Source organism: Phalaenopsis equestris, unplaced genomic scaffold, assembly GCF_001263595.1.
Source record: "Phalaenopsis equestris unplaced genomic scaffold, ASM126359v1 Scaffold000402, whole genome shotgun sequence".
Lineage (NCBI taxonomy): Eukaryota > Viridiplantae > Streptophyta > Magnoliopsida > Asparagales > Orchidaceae > Phalaenopsis > Phalaenopsis equestris.
The window spans coordinates 2,147,459-2,162,729 of NW_018164844.1; the positions used below are offsets into that span (position 1 = coordinate 2,147,459).

Genomic DNA, 15,271 nt, shown 5'->3' on the forward strand with positions numbered 1-15,271 from the left:
AAGATGATACAAATCATTCGGGGGTGTGGATTTTATAATGATGAGGTTTTTTAGATATGTTGGTTTGATATGTGGAGAACTTCTAGGGATTGGATATGATATAAATTTAAGTTCGAAATCAAATCTATATCAAGAAATTTAAACAAATAATAAAAAAAAAATGTTGGGTCGTGTGGAGATTTTTTTAAGGAATTCAAATTCTGTTTAAATTCAAATGATTTTAAAATTTGAAGTTTGAATTCCAAAGGGAGGATGTAGAGGTGGAAATTAAGTTTTTGTGGAGTTTAGGGTCTTTGTGGTGGTGTTGGGGGGAAAGAGGAGGGAACTAATGAAAGAGGGTAATTTTGGAGCGGATTGAGTGCTGCTTTTCAGCATAAACAACAAGATTTGGGGCCGAAACAACAAAAAATAACAGATTTGGGATAAAACAAATAGAAATAGCTGATTTTGGATTTAAACTAATAATTGGGCGGCTCAAAGTACATAAAATAGTATGGAAACAAAAAAATTCTACCATTAAGATAGAAATTATAGTGTGGTAATTTATCAATAACATTCACCGTTTTAAATAGGCTCTAATACCAACTTGATAGATTGGTGCATTGGATTTTGAAGAGGAAGGGGCAACAACTTGGATGGAAGAAGACATAGGAAGGCAATTTTACCATGTAACGGGGAACCGACTCTCTCTCACTCTCTCATACTGTCACACCCTAACTAACACCCTTGGTAGGGTCAATCGTGGTGCGACAGAGACTGACAATTTGGTCAGACCAGTTCTCACTAGTACTCGTACTGAATTTTATAATCATGACCCAGTGGGTGATGAATTAGCCTAAATGGATCGCCGCAATATACGTGATATATTGTATTTCATAATTCATCCATATACATATTAGGAAGCATGAAAATCATATCATCCAAAAAATTAAAACTATACAGAGCTATTAAATCCAATATAATAAAAAAATACTTACCCAAAACATATGTACAAAGCTTCCCAAATTATTGTGCAAAAGCTGTATAAAGACACCTGACTACCCACGTAGGTGCTCGTTGCCTCTATCTGGAAGGCAACAATGAGGAATGAGCAACACCGAGCTAAGAGAAATAATTAGGGCTTAAATAAAATTTTATACATGAAAAAGAAATAACATGTATGCTTGTATGAAACAATACATTTTTATGCACAAATCATAACATGCTGACATAATAGAAACATGAAAATAGAGCAGGTACAAAAGCAAGGCTACAGTTTAACATGTAAGTCGTAAGCATAAAATCTTAAGTATAATAAAAAAAATATTTATAAACATGTTCATATTATATTATGATAGCAATGTCATTTCACAACATATCATAGTAATATCACTTGTCTAATCTATAAAGATCAACTATTTCTATTTCTTTTCATCATGGATCATCTCCTGGTCTCAAATGTTATATAAACTATCGATAAATGTTGAATTTTCCTAAACATAGTAGTTATCGTCAACCCCCCTGATACCCATGATTCCCTAAAATTTATCATTGCCTAATTCTAATGGTTTTCAGAGCTTTGTCCTCGTATAAATATCAGGAGTCGGGTGTACTACATCCGTACATAATGTTCTTGTAAGTACTCATATAATAATTTACCTATAACATTACTCGTGGCATTTAAATCATCACTCCTGCATCATGTATTTATCAAACATTATATTATCATATGCATAGGCAAGAATTATAACAAATGAATACCTGCGGTAAATTTATATCATATGCATAATCATAGGTAGCATAGCCTGATCATAACATTACATGTATCATAAAAAAAGTAAACGTGCATTTATACGTTCAATTGAATGTCTCTATTTACAATATGCAAAAAGTTCTAAATGCATCTGTGTTAAATAGAAACCCCATGAAAACCTGTAGAAGATTATTTTTCTTAAATCAACATAACATTATTTCACCGACTTGACGGAACAGCTCTTCCACGAGTGCTTACACGCTCGTCTCGAGCTCGCCGCTTCATATAGACAATCTGGGCTCGTAGACAACATATGATTTCATAATATTTGGCTCAAAACATGAATTAACCCAAAAATATACTTTACTTGCCAAAACATACCTCAAATGGACTTTGCGGCATAATCGATCTGTCCAAAACCATCTAATCTCCTATCTATCACATCCAACCACAACTCCCCCATGTTGATTTCATGCAAGAACCCTTCTGGAAGCTCTCGAAGGACTTTCAACGCTTCCAACACACAATCAACACCTTCGATGGCTACCGAAAATGATATTTGCACGAAAAATGAGGCAAAAGTCAAAATGAAAGTAAGAGGAAAAAATGAAAATCTAGAATAGTGAGGAAGAGGATTCATACTTACAAAATTCTCCCCAAGGCTTCGAATTAAGGCCTATGGCTTCCCTGGTGTCGCTCGCCTCCTTGCTTGTTCGTGGCTGTTCATCCCTCGCACTGTAGCAAGGGTCGCGGCCTTCCTACAGGGGTTGATCAAAACTCATCCAGGAGGGCTTCCTGCCGCGTGAAACCGAACAGGGAGAGGGATCATGAGAGAGAGAGAGAGAGAGAGATAGAGAGAGGACTTCGGGAGAGGGGAAATGAATGCAAAGGATATTGGGCCCTTTCGACAGAAACCATAAGATAAAAAGGTGTGGGAGTCGGTGGCTACAGTGCACATGCTTGAGATTAGGGAAAAATTAGGATAATAATTAAGGTAAATTAATTTAATTAAACTTAAAACTTCTAAATTTCATATCTCCCAATCCGTTAACAATTCATGCATTGTCCTTTATATGAAATTTGTTTATTTCATGCATGAAATTTAATAAAATCATTTTGATTGAGTTCCAGGAGAAGTAAAATTTGGGGTATTTTTCAAATTTGCTGAACTTTACCCGGTTTCTTGAAATTTAGGCGTTACACATACAACTCTTGGGCAATATTAGGTGAGTAAGCTACGCACAATTCAGTGAACGTAAGAGCGGGCTAATCAAATTCTGGAAAGAGAGAAATTTTACTCCTAATTAATTCATCAAGTTTTAAAGAGAGTTAAATGGCTATTTTATGTACAACCTACTTGGCCTTGGGTACTTTGTCTCTAATCATATGATTTTAATTGAAGGCCTAGAACATACAAGTGTGTGCATGATTTAAGAAAAAAGTGAGAGTGCTTTTTTAAAAAACATAATTAAGGTAATAACCTTCACATTCAAATTTAATATAGATATTATACAAATAAAAGATATATATCTAAAAGTTTCAAATTTTAATCTACTTTATCTTCAATTAGGATATTGATGTCAATGACGAATAACTTGTAGTCTGCATCAACCATCCTTTAAACTTGAAGGCTGTCCATAAAAATCCTTTTGTTGTGTGTTTACTAGCATTTTGCTTGTAAATTACTGCCATGATCATAAAATGATGCCGTCCATTTCTCTTTGAAGGACACTGGTTTTTATTGGTTATAAATTCCTTGGTTATTTTTGCATTTAAGATGCTTTGTTTTATTACTAGAATAGAATTTAACATTCTGATTTCATTTATTCTATGATGAACATTTTTTTCAAATTGCAGTACCGCCAAACAGCAGTGAAGCCCCGAAATATCATTTTAGCATCTGAAGTGGAGTGGCTAAAATCCATCAAGGCCGACTTAGTGGTAAATTTTTAATATTATTTTGTAATTTATTTCCTTAAGTTTTATTTTAACTCATTACTAAGCAATTCTCTATATTTCTGGTTTTTTCATTTTTGTGACTAACATACACTCATACAACTTACATTACTTTCTACTACAATTTTACTGTGATTGTTGCAGAATAATTTTTCCCTTGGATCTGAAATATGTGCTAATGCATTCCCTTTTTACACTTTATTTAAACAAAGATAGGTCTCGGATGTTGTTCCTGTTGTATGTCGAGCTGCTGCTGATGCCGGGATTCGTTCGGTTTGTGTCACTAACTTCAGGTAGCTATTCTTTCCATATACTATAGCATTCTTATTATTTTGAGACTACTAGTCCCAAATTGTTAAAAGTCTAACTGTTGTCATTCTCATCATCATTATCCTTGTCCAATTTATTTAGGCTAGCTTTATGAATCCTCTTTTTTGCTTATTCTTATATAGTGATATATGAAGTGTTGATTCTATTTTAGGCAAAATGTTTGCATAAGTTTTTGCCATATTTGGATTTCTATCCCATCTCCTTTTAGTTCTTCCAAATGATTTATGTCAATCAAGCTTAGTGGGGCATTTTCTATCTTATTTTATGAATACCAAAATCACCTAAGTTTATTTTCTATCAAATAATCTTTGACAGGGCTACTTCCTCAATCTCTATGATACATTCATTTCATATTCTATTTTCCTTAATTTTAGCACTCATCCATCTTCACATTCTCTATGCTTATAATTATTTAATTAAACCATAGTAAAGTAGCCATTTTCAGATTACTATTTCAATGGAAATAAAGTTAAAATTTAATATGAAAGTAGATAATATTATTTATCTAAAAGCCGACCTGTTAACAAATGAGGGTCATTTGTGTTCTTTTTTCACCATTGATGTCTTCTCAATATCAATTGTAATGTAGGTCTTTCCTTTACACTCATCATGTCTCAACTAAAGAAAAATATCTATTTTTATACAATTAAAAGCACTTTAACTTTCATATCTTTTATCTTCGATAATTATGTGCCGAGGTGGGGAATTACAAAATTCTAATACTACCAGCAGGGCTATCACAGTTTGATCTAGGAGATAGATGATCTGAGTTGTGAACAAATGACCACAATTGCACGATCCGTCCAAGACAGGAAAGACGATCGAATGGTGATTATCAAAATTTTCTATTTTCATTTTCTTCAACTAACATTTAATCAACCAAAAAATAAATGTCGATACAAAAAAGACTTAAAGTAATATAGTTAAATTTATCTTAATTCAGGTTGCCTACATCTTCTATAGACATTCTCTTTCAATTACTCTCATCTTTAAACAAAATTTTAAACCTGAAAACTAATTTAAAACATTAGTGAGTTACAAGCGTTGGTGAACTCCTACTTCTAAGCTGTAGCAGTAAAATAAAAAATGAAATAATATGCATGCTAGTAAAAAAATATAAATAAGTACAAAAGTATTGTGCTTTCGAATGTTATCATTCAAGATGATACAAATCATTCAATGCATTTTGGTATATCATTTACATATCTATATGCTTATATATGTATATATATATATATATTAGAAAGCCCAAAAAGACTAATATATTAACTAGAAAGAAAGATACAGATAGAATGTGTGGGAGGACCGAAGCATGACACTCTACCCACACAAAAATCACAAATGGTTCCAAAACTGGAAAATACAAAAAAGTACATTAGAAACTTAATGAAAATGCCTAAAAGTGCCGAAATACATAATATCAGGTAGCTAGAGAGCGAGTTAATTTGGTCTTGCCTCTGCCTCTAGTTTTAGGGAAAAGCTAATAAGTTGGTAAGATGATTGTCATTGCCAATAGTAACCAGTAGTAACCTAGAGTATACCTGCTATTCCTCATCCGAAGATTGACTCACCTGATCTTTGTCTAAAGTGTGCTGGAGATGTGTAGGTTGTTGAACATTAGAAGCAACTACATGTTGTACCGGTTGATATGTTATTTGATTAAAGGAGCACTCTCGCGTGTCTTGGCATATATGTGAGCATTTTTCAATAACAGTAGGTGGTATAATCACAACTGGGTCTGTAGCTGTAGGATGTTGTTCTTCTCAGGAACTGCGGTGTTGGAAAGATGATCGGGCTGCATCTTCTCAACATGGATGATAGGTGGCTGATCTTTATTGTTCTTCGTCAGGAACTGCGGTGTTGCAAAGAGGATCGGGCTGCATCTTCTTAACATGGATGATAGGTGGCTGATCTTTAGCGATATCTGACCTTAGATGAGGATGCAAACGATAACAAATAATAGAGCTGTGGTCAATCATACTGCAATGAGAGCAATAAGGAGGGTGTGGTTCTATTTCAACCTTTTGCCAATACCCATTGTGAGTGGTTCCAATTCATATCTCATCCGGAGCTGGTTGAGTGATATCCCTCTCAACTAACACATAAGCCACAGAGGGTCTGGTGACAACAAGCGTAGGACTATCAACCTTGAGAGGCTTACCGTAAGCAGTTGGTAAGGAGTGGAAAATTTCCAAGTTGAAGATGTAATTTTAACCCCGAAAACTTTATCCGAACTGGAATGATAGAAGACTCTACTTTTAGATCAAAACCAACAGTCCACTTCAGAATTTTCATATAACGGTTATCGATCTTGATAACTTTTCGAGAAAAAATGTGAGTGTAATCGACATCGTGAGACAAATGAATCAGTATGTGTCGACCGTCTAGTAAATTAATATTCCAACTGCCCAACAACTTTATAGCATTAAATTCTTTTTGAATGCTCTCAAGTTTTGGGTGAACATAAAAAAATTTACCCACTAGAGCAAAACTCCACGAAGATGCTAGAGTACTGGTTTTGGTTTCAACCTCTGTAAGAATAAGAGCAGGTTTCCCATTTTTTTCCCAATTTTTTAATGAAGGTGTGATCGCCACCACCTTCAAGAGCCTCGTGAAATGATTCTGGAATATTGCATGACTTGCTGATATGAAAACCAGACCCTGAACCTGAAAGAGGAGCACGAGTAAGAATAAGAAAGTCGCCGACAACTGCAGTGGCATGAGAACGCATGGTCGGAGCCATCTGAAGAGATGCTAGGCGAGCAGAACTTCTGTCGGGTAGGGCGACAGAGGCGATGTCGATTTCTGTTGGGCAGGGCAAAGGCGTCATCTAGTACAGAAGACGATGCGAACCGCTATCGAGGAAACGTCGTCGAGTGTGGGTGAGGAGGTACAAAGCGCAGGAGTACGCAAAACGACGAAACAACGAAACGCGAGACCCTTCGTTGTAGAAGCAGACAATCGCAGGGCTTGCGAATATATTTTTACACGCCCAGACGCAAACACACACACATCTCATTCCATACAACATAATTTATATTTGTTTAAATAATGTGTAATAGTCATTGTTATATGAAGACATAACATTCAGAATGATATGACCAATAAATAGAAGAGCATATAAATCAGAATAATCTCGCGCAATATAATTTAACAGGTGCCAATAAATGACAAAAAACTATCATATATTAAAAATAAGAATACTCACCTCACGTTGGATAATTTTTCTCACTTTAATGTTCGACCACCTCTTCTACGAAAGAAAGCTTATTATCAATTACAATGTAATATAAATGATTCATTGTTGCTCATAAGTAAAATAATTCTTATTAAATTTTATAATCATAGATATATTTTAATAATTATGTGTGTCTATGCTATATATATATATATATATGTTATTTGTGTTCAATCCTTGCTTATTAAATCATTTATTTAATTCTTAGAACATATATTTTTTTATTTTAGTATTAAAAGCAATATTTTATTATATGTTAATGTCATTTTACGAGATTATACTAACCTATATCTATTTAAATCTGACAAATTAATTTATGATTTATTTTAAAATTAGATTTCCACTATGTTTTAATGTTCTTATTTGACATAATTTCACGATTTAATTATATAAGAATTGTAGTTTATCTTATTAATAAATTTGACATTACATTTATTTTAATGACTAATATTTCGTTGATTAAAATTTTTGTTAATTTTATTTCACATTGATAAAAATTATAAATACATAATTAATTCGTTATATATAAATTATATAAGTCACCTTAACATGATCTTATAGTTTCACTTCCAACTCTTCGCTATGCTCGAGCTTGTATCCTTCTTCCTACATGTCGTTGGACTTAGATTTTGCTCTAGACTGCAAGGTTCATGGCCGTGACAGCCTCCCCTGCTCGGCAAAGGCCTTCATTGTCATTGCTTGCAATCGGCGATCGATTTCGGTCACCCGACACGATGCCCGAGCTCCTTTCATCTCCCCTTGATGACTGCACTCGAGCTCTTGCCCACAAGCTCGACATCGACGGTCGTCTTCCTCCGTTGAGCCACTGGTCGTGACGCCTCCACTGGTTAATTTTTAATTAATTTATTTTAAATTCATATAACTTAATATTATATTTAATTTTAAACATATCATCATTTTCATTTAGTTCCATTTCATAATTATGATAAAGTTTTCAGTAGTACACTCATTTAATGTCAATTTACTTTCCCAATTTATTTTATAATATTTACATATCTATCACATTGTATAAGAAAAGATAATCATAAATTTATTTACATTAACTAAATTTTATTTTATTTTTCAAAGAAATATCTAACATTCATGAACATTGGCTTAAATTATTTCATATTTTATAATAATGAAAGTTAAATAAATACTAGTTGTAAATAATTAAATTAAAGCACCACTTTAAATCTTATCTTAATTTTTTTTTTGTTTGGCGGATGAGTAAATGTCGATCACTTTCTTCTTTCTCCTGAAAATATTAAAAATAATCTTTAAATACGGCTACGGTGGATTCCCTTAACCCAACCACTGCCTATGAGTCGCTGGCTTGTTGTTCAACAAACACACGGTCAGAGATCACATTCTCCTCCCATTATTTGGGAGCTCAAGGTTTCATGTTCTATTTCACTCTCCGATGGGGGTTCTTTTCACCTTTCCCTTGCGGTACAACTTTGCTATCAGTCACCTAGGAGTATTTAGCCTTGCAAGGTGGTCCTTGCTGATTCAGACAGGTTTTCACGTGCCCCATGCTACTCTGGTCAGAGCGTAAGCCAGTGATGCTTTCTGCTACTGGACTCTCGCCGGACGCTCACCATCTAGGGTGCAACACTCCACCGCTTCGCCTAGCAGCTTGACGCTTGTATTACTCTCCCACAACCCTGTTTTCATGGTTTAGGAGTCTCCCATTTCACTCGCCTCTACTATGGGAATCGCTTTTGCTTTATTTTCCTCTGGTTACTAAGATGTTTCAGTTCGCCAGGTTATCTCCTGCCATGATATTACTTATCTTAAATATTATAAAAATCTGTAATTTATAATTCATAAAGTTTAAGTACTTATATGTCATTATTTGGTGCTCTTCCACGCCAAATCTAACTTAGCGGCCTAATGCTCAATCTTGTGCATTGAACCTCCCACTCTAACATCCCTTGCACGTGACTGCATATGGCCATGAGATCGAAGAGGACCAATTCAACACTTGATTGTTTGTTCATGCTTGGATGCTCTATCTCCTTGCTATTGCAGTCTCTTGCTTGAAACCAGAGTCTGTTCGTGTTTTTTTTCATTATTTGTGCACACCAGCAGCTCAAAATGTACTTGCCTGTTGGTCTGCTCACCACTGGCATCATCTGCTATCCTCCGCTTGGCTTAATCTCCCACTCTATCATCTAATATCGCTCATTAGCATGAGTATGCTTCCCACACTTCTCAATCATGCGTGCACATCTCAAACTCACTTCCTTTTGCTAGCGCGAGATCAATCGTCGGCATTGCCCTTGTTCGCATGTTGCTTGCACCCGCAGGATACCTTTTTTGATTCTGCCCTTCGATTTCGCCTTCACCCCAAATTAGCCGTTTCCGATCTCCTATCTATTATTATTATTATTATTATTATTATTATTATTATTTATGAGGAGTTACATAGTCGAGGTGTGATGCAAATAGATGAAAATAATTGAGCAAAAAATGAATGTTATATATGCCAAAATGGGAGTTTTAAGATGCCACTATATTAGAATCAAATTGACCAAAAAATATGTAATGAATTGTTTGTAACATGTCATGTATGTGTTGTGGCCATTTAAAGCTGTGTTGATGTTTCGTTTGATTCTGATTTTGAAGAAAACATATTGAGATATAAATTTAAGTTGTGTCTATGTTTGGTGTTTGTTTGTCACAAACACAAAAACTATTAGCTTTCGTGCTTCATAAGAAGCCACTAAATATGAGCACTCGCTCTCATTTAATGTAAAAAATAATTACGAGAATTATAACTCATATAGTAATATAATGATCAAATAAATTTAAATAAATCAATGTGGAATTCTAACCACAACAAATTAATAAGCAATTGAACTTATTCACCATCATCAGAATTCCAGCTGTCAAATTAGATAAAATTGTTAACATTTGCAAGCCATTGGACAATAGCTAAAAAAAAAGTTCATTGAAGTGGAGATAACGATCTCTTACTTCAAATTTGAATTTTACCAAAGTCTTGGAATGAATTTTAGATCTTGCCATAAATTTAGAGCCTTCCACTGTTTTTTACGCCGAGAGTATCAAGGATATATCAGGAACTCCATCTGGCAATCAGAGTATCAAGGATATGTCAGGAACTCCATCTGGCTCATGATTGCTTTATTATTGAGGATGTTGTTGACCGTGAATCTGAGTGTTCATATGCTTTTATTGTAGTACGCCGAGTGCTTCAGAAGCACAAGTAGAAGGTTTCAAATCATTTTTGACATAGGCTGCTGAAATAAGGAAAAAAAGAATATTTTTCACACACGATGATTCACTAGATTGCAAGCAAGGCACAATAATCCATCAAATGACTACTCTTGAAATACTTGATTTATAGGTATCTTTTCATCTATGAGATGACCACTTTCTTCTTTGTTGTCATGTTTCAATGTTTTTTGTTTTTTGATTATTTTACCACCATATATTTTTATATAATTGCTTGTTGTTGTATTTATTTCATCTGGTGGTTATAACGTTTGTGTAATAGCAAAATGGAAATACATAATTAGGTAGTTGTACCGCACTTAAGAAGACTCACGTATCCAATTTGTTCACACAAAATTGAAATTGTAAGTATAAATTTCATTCGATAAAAAATATCTAATTTTATATCTAAGATCATCCACTTATAGCCTCCTCATCCCTAAATTTGATAGTTGGCAAAGATTATTCTAATTAAATTTCAGATAAACATTAAATTCTAACCATTATTTTGTCACCAATTTTGCACTTTTAGCAAAGATGGAAGAATAAAAAAATTTGATATCAAACGCTCACACTGCCGTGAAGGTTGGAACCCGTAGGGGGGAAATTGACAACAATAATTGAGAAAATAGCACAGGCGTAATAAAACCAGGGTAAATAGTAACGAAATTCTGAAAACTTAACATTGGATAACAACACCTAGTAGCGAGCAACAAAGTTAACATCTTGGGAACAGATGCACAATCCTGCATCACTTTGCAAATAACTAATGTTGAAGGATTAGAAATGAAATGTGACCTTAGCTTAACATGATCATAAGTTTTGCACTCAATCAGAATTAATAAAGAATAGGAAGATTTACATACATACCACTCAATTCGAAAAATTTACTTTATATGACACTCAATCAGAATTAATAGAGAATAGGAAGATTTACATACATACCACTCAATTCGTATGTATTTACACATCTAACACCTAAACTTTAATTTTTACATATATGCGTCCTTACTTATGCATAAAAAGGTGTATTTCATTTTTCAAAAGTTAAAAATAGTGGTATTTTTGATGTTATATGAAAGATGTGGGTGGCATAAATGTCAAAAAGCAATTTTTAGGTGTTAGATATGTAAATGCATGGGAATTGGGTGGTTTGCATGTAAATGCCCCTAAAGATAATGATTTATTAAAGTCCAGTTCAAGTAGTTATGAAAATGCTAATGATTATAATAAATTTGGTTGTCATCTAATGCATGCTTTCTTTTCTAGCTGGGATTTTATTTATGCAGAATATGTCATGACGGAAGGGTTCCAGCACCATTCTATTGTCTGGCAGGTAAATACTAATCATCATTTTACCCAAACTTGAATGCTAATCATAGATACACTGTCTGATGTTTATTTTTGTGCTTTCATCTATATACCGGAGGTGGATGTAGCTCCCAGTATTTGGCAATTCACCATCAATAACCTACAACTTTATGCTACCCATTTGTTTCTTTGTTTTTGTTAGTTGGGTTTGGCTTTATGCACAAGCTGCTTTGATTAATTACCCCTAATGATAATGGGAGAACCCTTTTGATTAAGATTTATCATTAAATACTAAGTATTCGACATATAGTACAATATTTATGATTTAGATTATAAAATTTATCACATTGAGGTTAAAGTCGAATGGTGGGGGAAATGATGATAAATTCGATTAAGATCCCATGATTTTGTCCTCTTGGGTCGTTGTGGTCTCTAATCTATTTAGTTAGAGGAGATAATCAACCCAGTCCGACTAAATGATTCTTGTTAGCAACTACGGGTTGCGTTGTCTATGGGATTCTTGTAGATTTGGGGTGAATGTTTGTATAAGGGAAAAATTTTAAGTCGACCTTAACTGACATAAGACTTTGTGTCAATCGAATATATTTTTTTGGTTCACAACTCAAAGGGTAGAAAGTCATTGGAGAACATATAGGCTGCGACCGTGACCGTAATATAATAATGTCATTTAGCGGTAAACCACATAGTTAGAAGGTTCTGGATATAACTACTAATTTTTGTGAGGCCGTTGGGCTGAATCACATGGTCAAATGACTCAGGCCACATACCAACGTGAGATTGGTTCAAGTGTAAATATAATGATATACTTGATGTCACATTCACTCTTTGAGAGATGAAGTCAATCAATAGTTGTCACCCTTAACAAAGTATTGTGAAGAGTGAATGATTTTTTTTAAAGTCTTTCAAGCGATTAGTTTTAACTTGAACATTTTGATTTAGTTGTTTTGAGCATTTTGGTTCGAAAATCTTGGTTTAGCTTTAAAAGTTGACCTCTGTAAGTTGAAATTTTCAAAAAACTTGGCTATCATCAGTGTTCGGACATTTGAAATATTTATGCATGAAATTTATTTGAAATTTGTTTTATTTTTTATTTTATTTATTTATTTTTTTATTATTCTTTATTATTTATTTATTTATTTTTGTAAAGATTGTTATGCCATATCTCTGCTAGGGTTTCGGCCGATGGCGATTCCCGACGGTGAATCTATCGGCTTCTCCCATTATCTTCGTCGTCTCCCACTCTCTTTGTCGTCTCCCACGACGATGTACGCGCAGCTGGCAAACAAAGTCGATCACTCCCTGTTGTCTCCCGTAGTCGACGATGATCGCTCCAGTCGATGTCGTCTGATCCTATAGACGACGGTGTTTTTCTTCTCCTTCGCAGTCGTCTCCTCGCTCGTTCCAGACAACGCGACTGGTGCTCTCCTACCCGACATACAGTGCCGGCTTGCTTTCCTTGCGGCTCCCCCCGCCCCGTGGCCATCTTATGGGGGAGGTGGCCTCGACGCTTCATTCCTATGCAACTGCACTTGCCGACAACTTTCCTATTCCTGCTCGTGCCCCTCTTTCAGGTTCAGAGCCTGTTTTTAGTATCGGTAAGTCCCCTTGCGAGCATATATCCATATCAGTCCAACCATTTGGGGGTACACTACTGAATTGAACTGGGACTTTGTGTCATATATATTATGTTGAATCCTCCCAAAGTAAGTTATGGTGGGCTCAATCTGATCTGAAGTGGAGATAACCTGAACCTACCTGAACGATGGTGGCCATGATAGTAAGATATTGATAATGATGCCTTGAAATGCTCTCTGTCGTGACTGTCCCATTTCTGGAATCGGTGTCCCAATCCTATCTTCCTCTATGGTCAACAAAAGTGATCCCATTGACCTTCCGGTTGGTAAGGGCACCTGTGATCTCAGACTTAGAAGAAGGTAGAAGGATGATATGCTTGCCATCCTTGATGAAGGAGTAGGTGTTTCTGTGTTGAGTCCATGGTCTACCCAACAAAAGGTGACAGACGTCCATGGGCACCATGTCACACCACACTTGATATTGCAGCTGGTTTTCAATTGAAAGCTCTACGAGATACCTCCTACCAATGTTGACTAAATTCTTCTTCTTCAATCATGTCAGGGAATATGACTGAGAATGCTTCTGAGTCATAAGACTCAATTTCTCCATCGTTGATGAGTCTGCATGCTTTTCCTTTCACAATGCAACAAGTGTAGAATATGTTGCGGCGAGCCACTGTTGCTTCCTCGTATCTCTTGTCTGTAGGACCTGTCGAATCACGAGCATCTCACCCTCATTCAATGGAAGATGTTACTCTCTCTTTTCTTCAGCTGCCTCTTTGTTGCCAATTTGCTCCATTGCGCCTTGCTCACAGTAAAAGGCTCAACTCGACTTGTCGGGCAACTGGAGGCGATATGCTTCATGGTATTTGAAGCATTTCTTGGTTGAACTGTAGTAGGCGTGCTGCTTTTCTCAGACTTCTCACTTTGAATGACTATCCTTATCCCGGTCAAACTTCTCAACTCCCCGAGGTGTACTGATGTCTCCAACAGCGGGTGACTGTCTGAATGGTGGTGGTTGCATGCTTTGATTTTATCGTCTCTCCACCTTCAAGGCTAAGGTTTGGACATCGCCCAATGACCAATAAAGCTGCATTCACACAATTTTATTGATAGTTGGTTTCAAGCCTCTTTGGTATCAGGCTATAGTATGTTCCTCTGGCTTCACCATTTATTAATAGTTGGTTTCAAGCCTCTTAGGTATCAGGCTATAGTATGTTCCTCTGGCTTCACCAATTTACATTTCATCTGAAGCTAGTCAAACCGTGTCGTGAATTCCTCCACTAATAGATCTCTGAGCTGTAGGTGATGAAGCCTCAGAAACATACCCTAACGGTAATGAGGATATAAGTATTTCTTTTGCATCTCCTTTTTCATCTTCTTCCATCTAGTAATTTTGTCACTTTTTTTCTTTACCTCTGCAACTTTTCCTACCATAAGGAAGTGCTTTTTTTCAATTGGTGGTCGCTTATTTCACTCCCTTTTCCTTTGGCATCTCATGCTCAAAGATTCTCTCAATCGACTGCAACCATTCGATAAAGTCGTATGGATCCATCCCTCCGTTAATCTTCGGTTTATTCTGAAATCTCTAATTTCTCTATATGTCGCCTCCTCTCTCGGCCTATGATAATGAATTCCTAAGAGTCGAGGTCTATTCTCCTCATCAATGAAGTCCTCCCTATGGAAGGAATTCATGTTCTCGTCCCTTTCTCCCTGTCAACTCTCCATATAACGATCAAAGGTAATTTCCCTCTGAGTCCCGCCGTCATCAATCTCCGTGAGCCTCTACTGTAGCCAATAGATCTCTTGATGTATCTATTTTGGGGTAGGTTCGAACATTTATCTTCTTGATGTCATGGTTAGAGTTTG

At 35.5% G+C, this 15,271-nt stretch overlaps 1 protein-coding gene across 2 annotated transcripts in view; it reads left to right on the forward strand.

Moving 5' to 3' along the window:
- Window positions 1-15,271, forward strand: part of LOC110026877 (L-arabinokinase-like) — a 72,926-nt gene that overhangs the window by 8,030 nt on the left and 49,625 nt on the right. For both annotated transcript variants that reach the window (XM_020728070.1, XM_020728071.1), the window contains 3 exons: window positions 3,590-3,673; window positions 3,905-3,981; window positions 11,766-11,832. In XM_020728070.1, coding sequence (XP_020583729.1) covers window positions 3,590-3,673; window positions 3,905-3,981; window positions 11,766-11,832 — 228 coding nt within the window. The remainder of the gene's footprint in view (window positions 1-3,589; window positions 3,674-3,904; window positions 3,982-11,765; window positions 11,833-15,271) is intronic.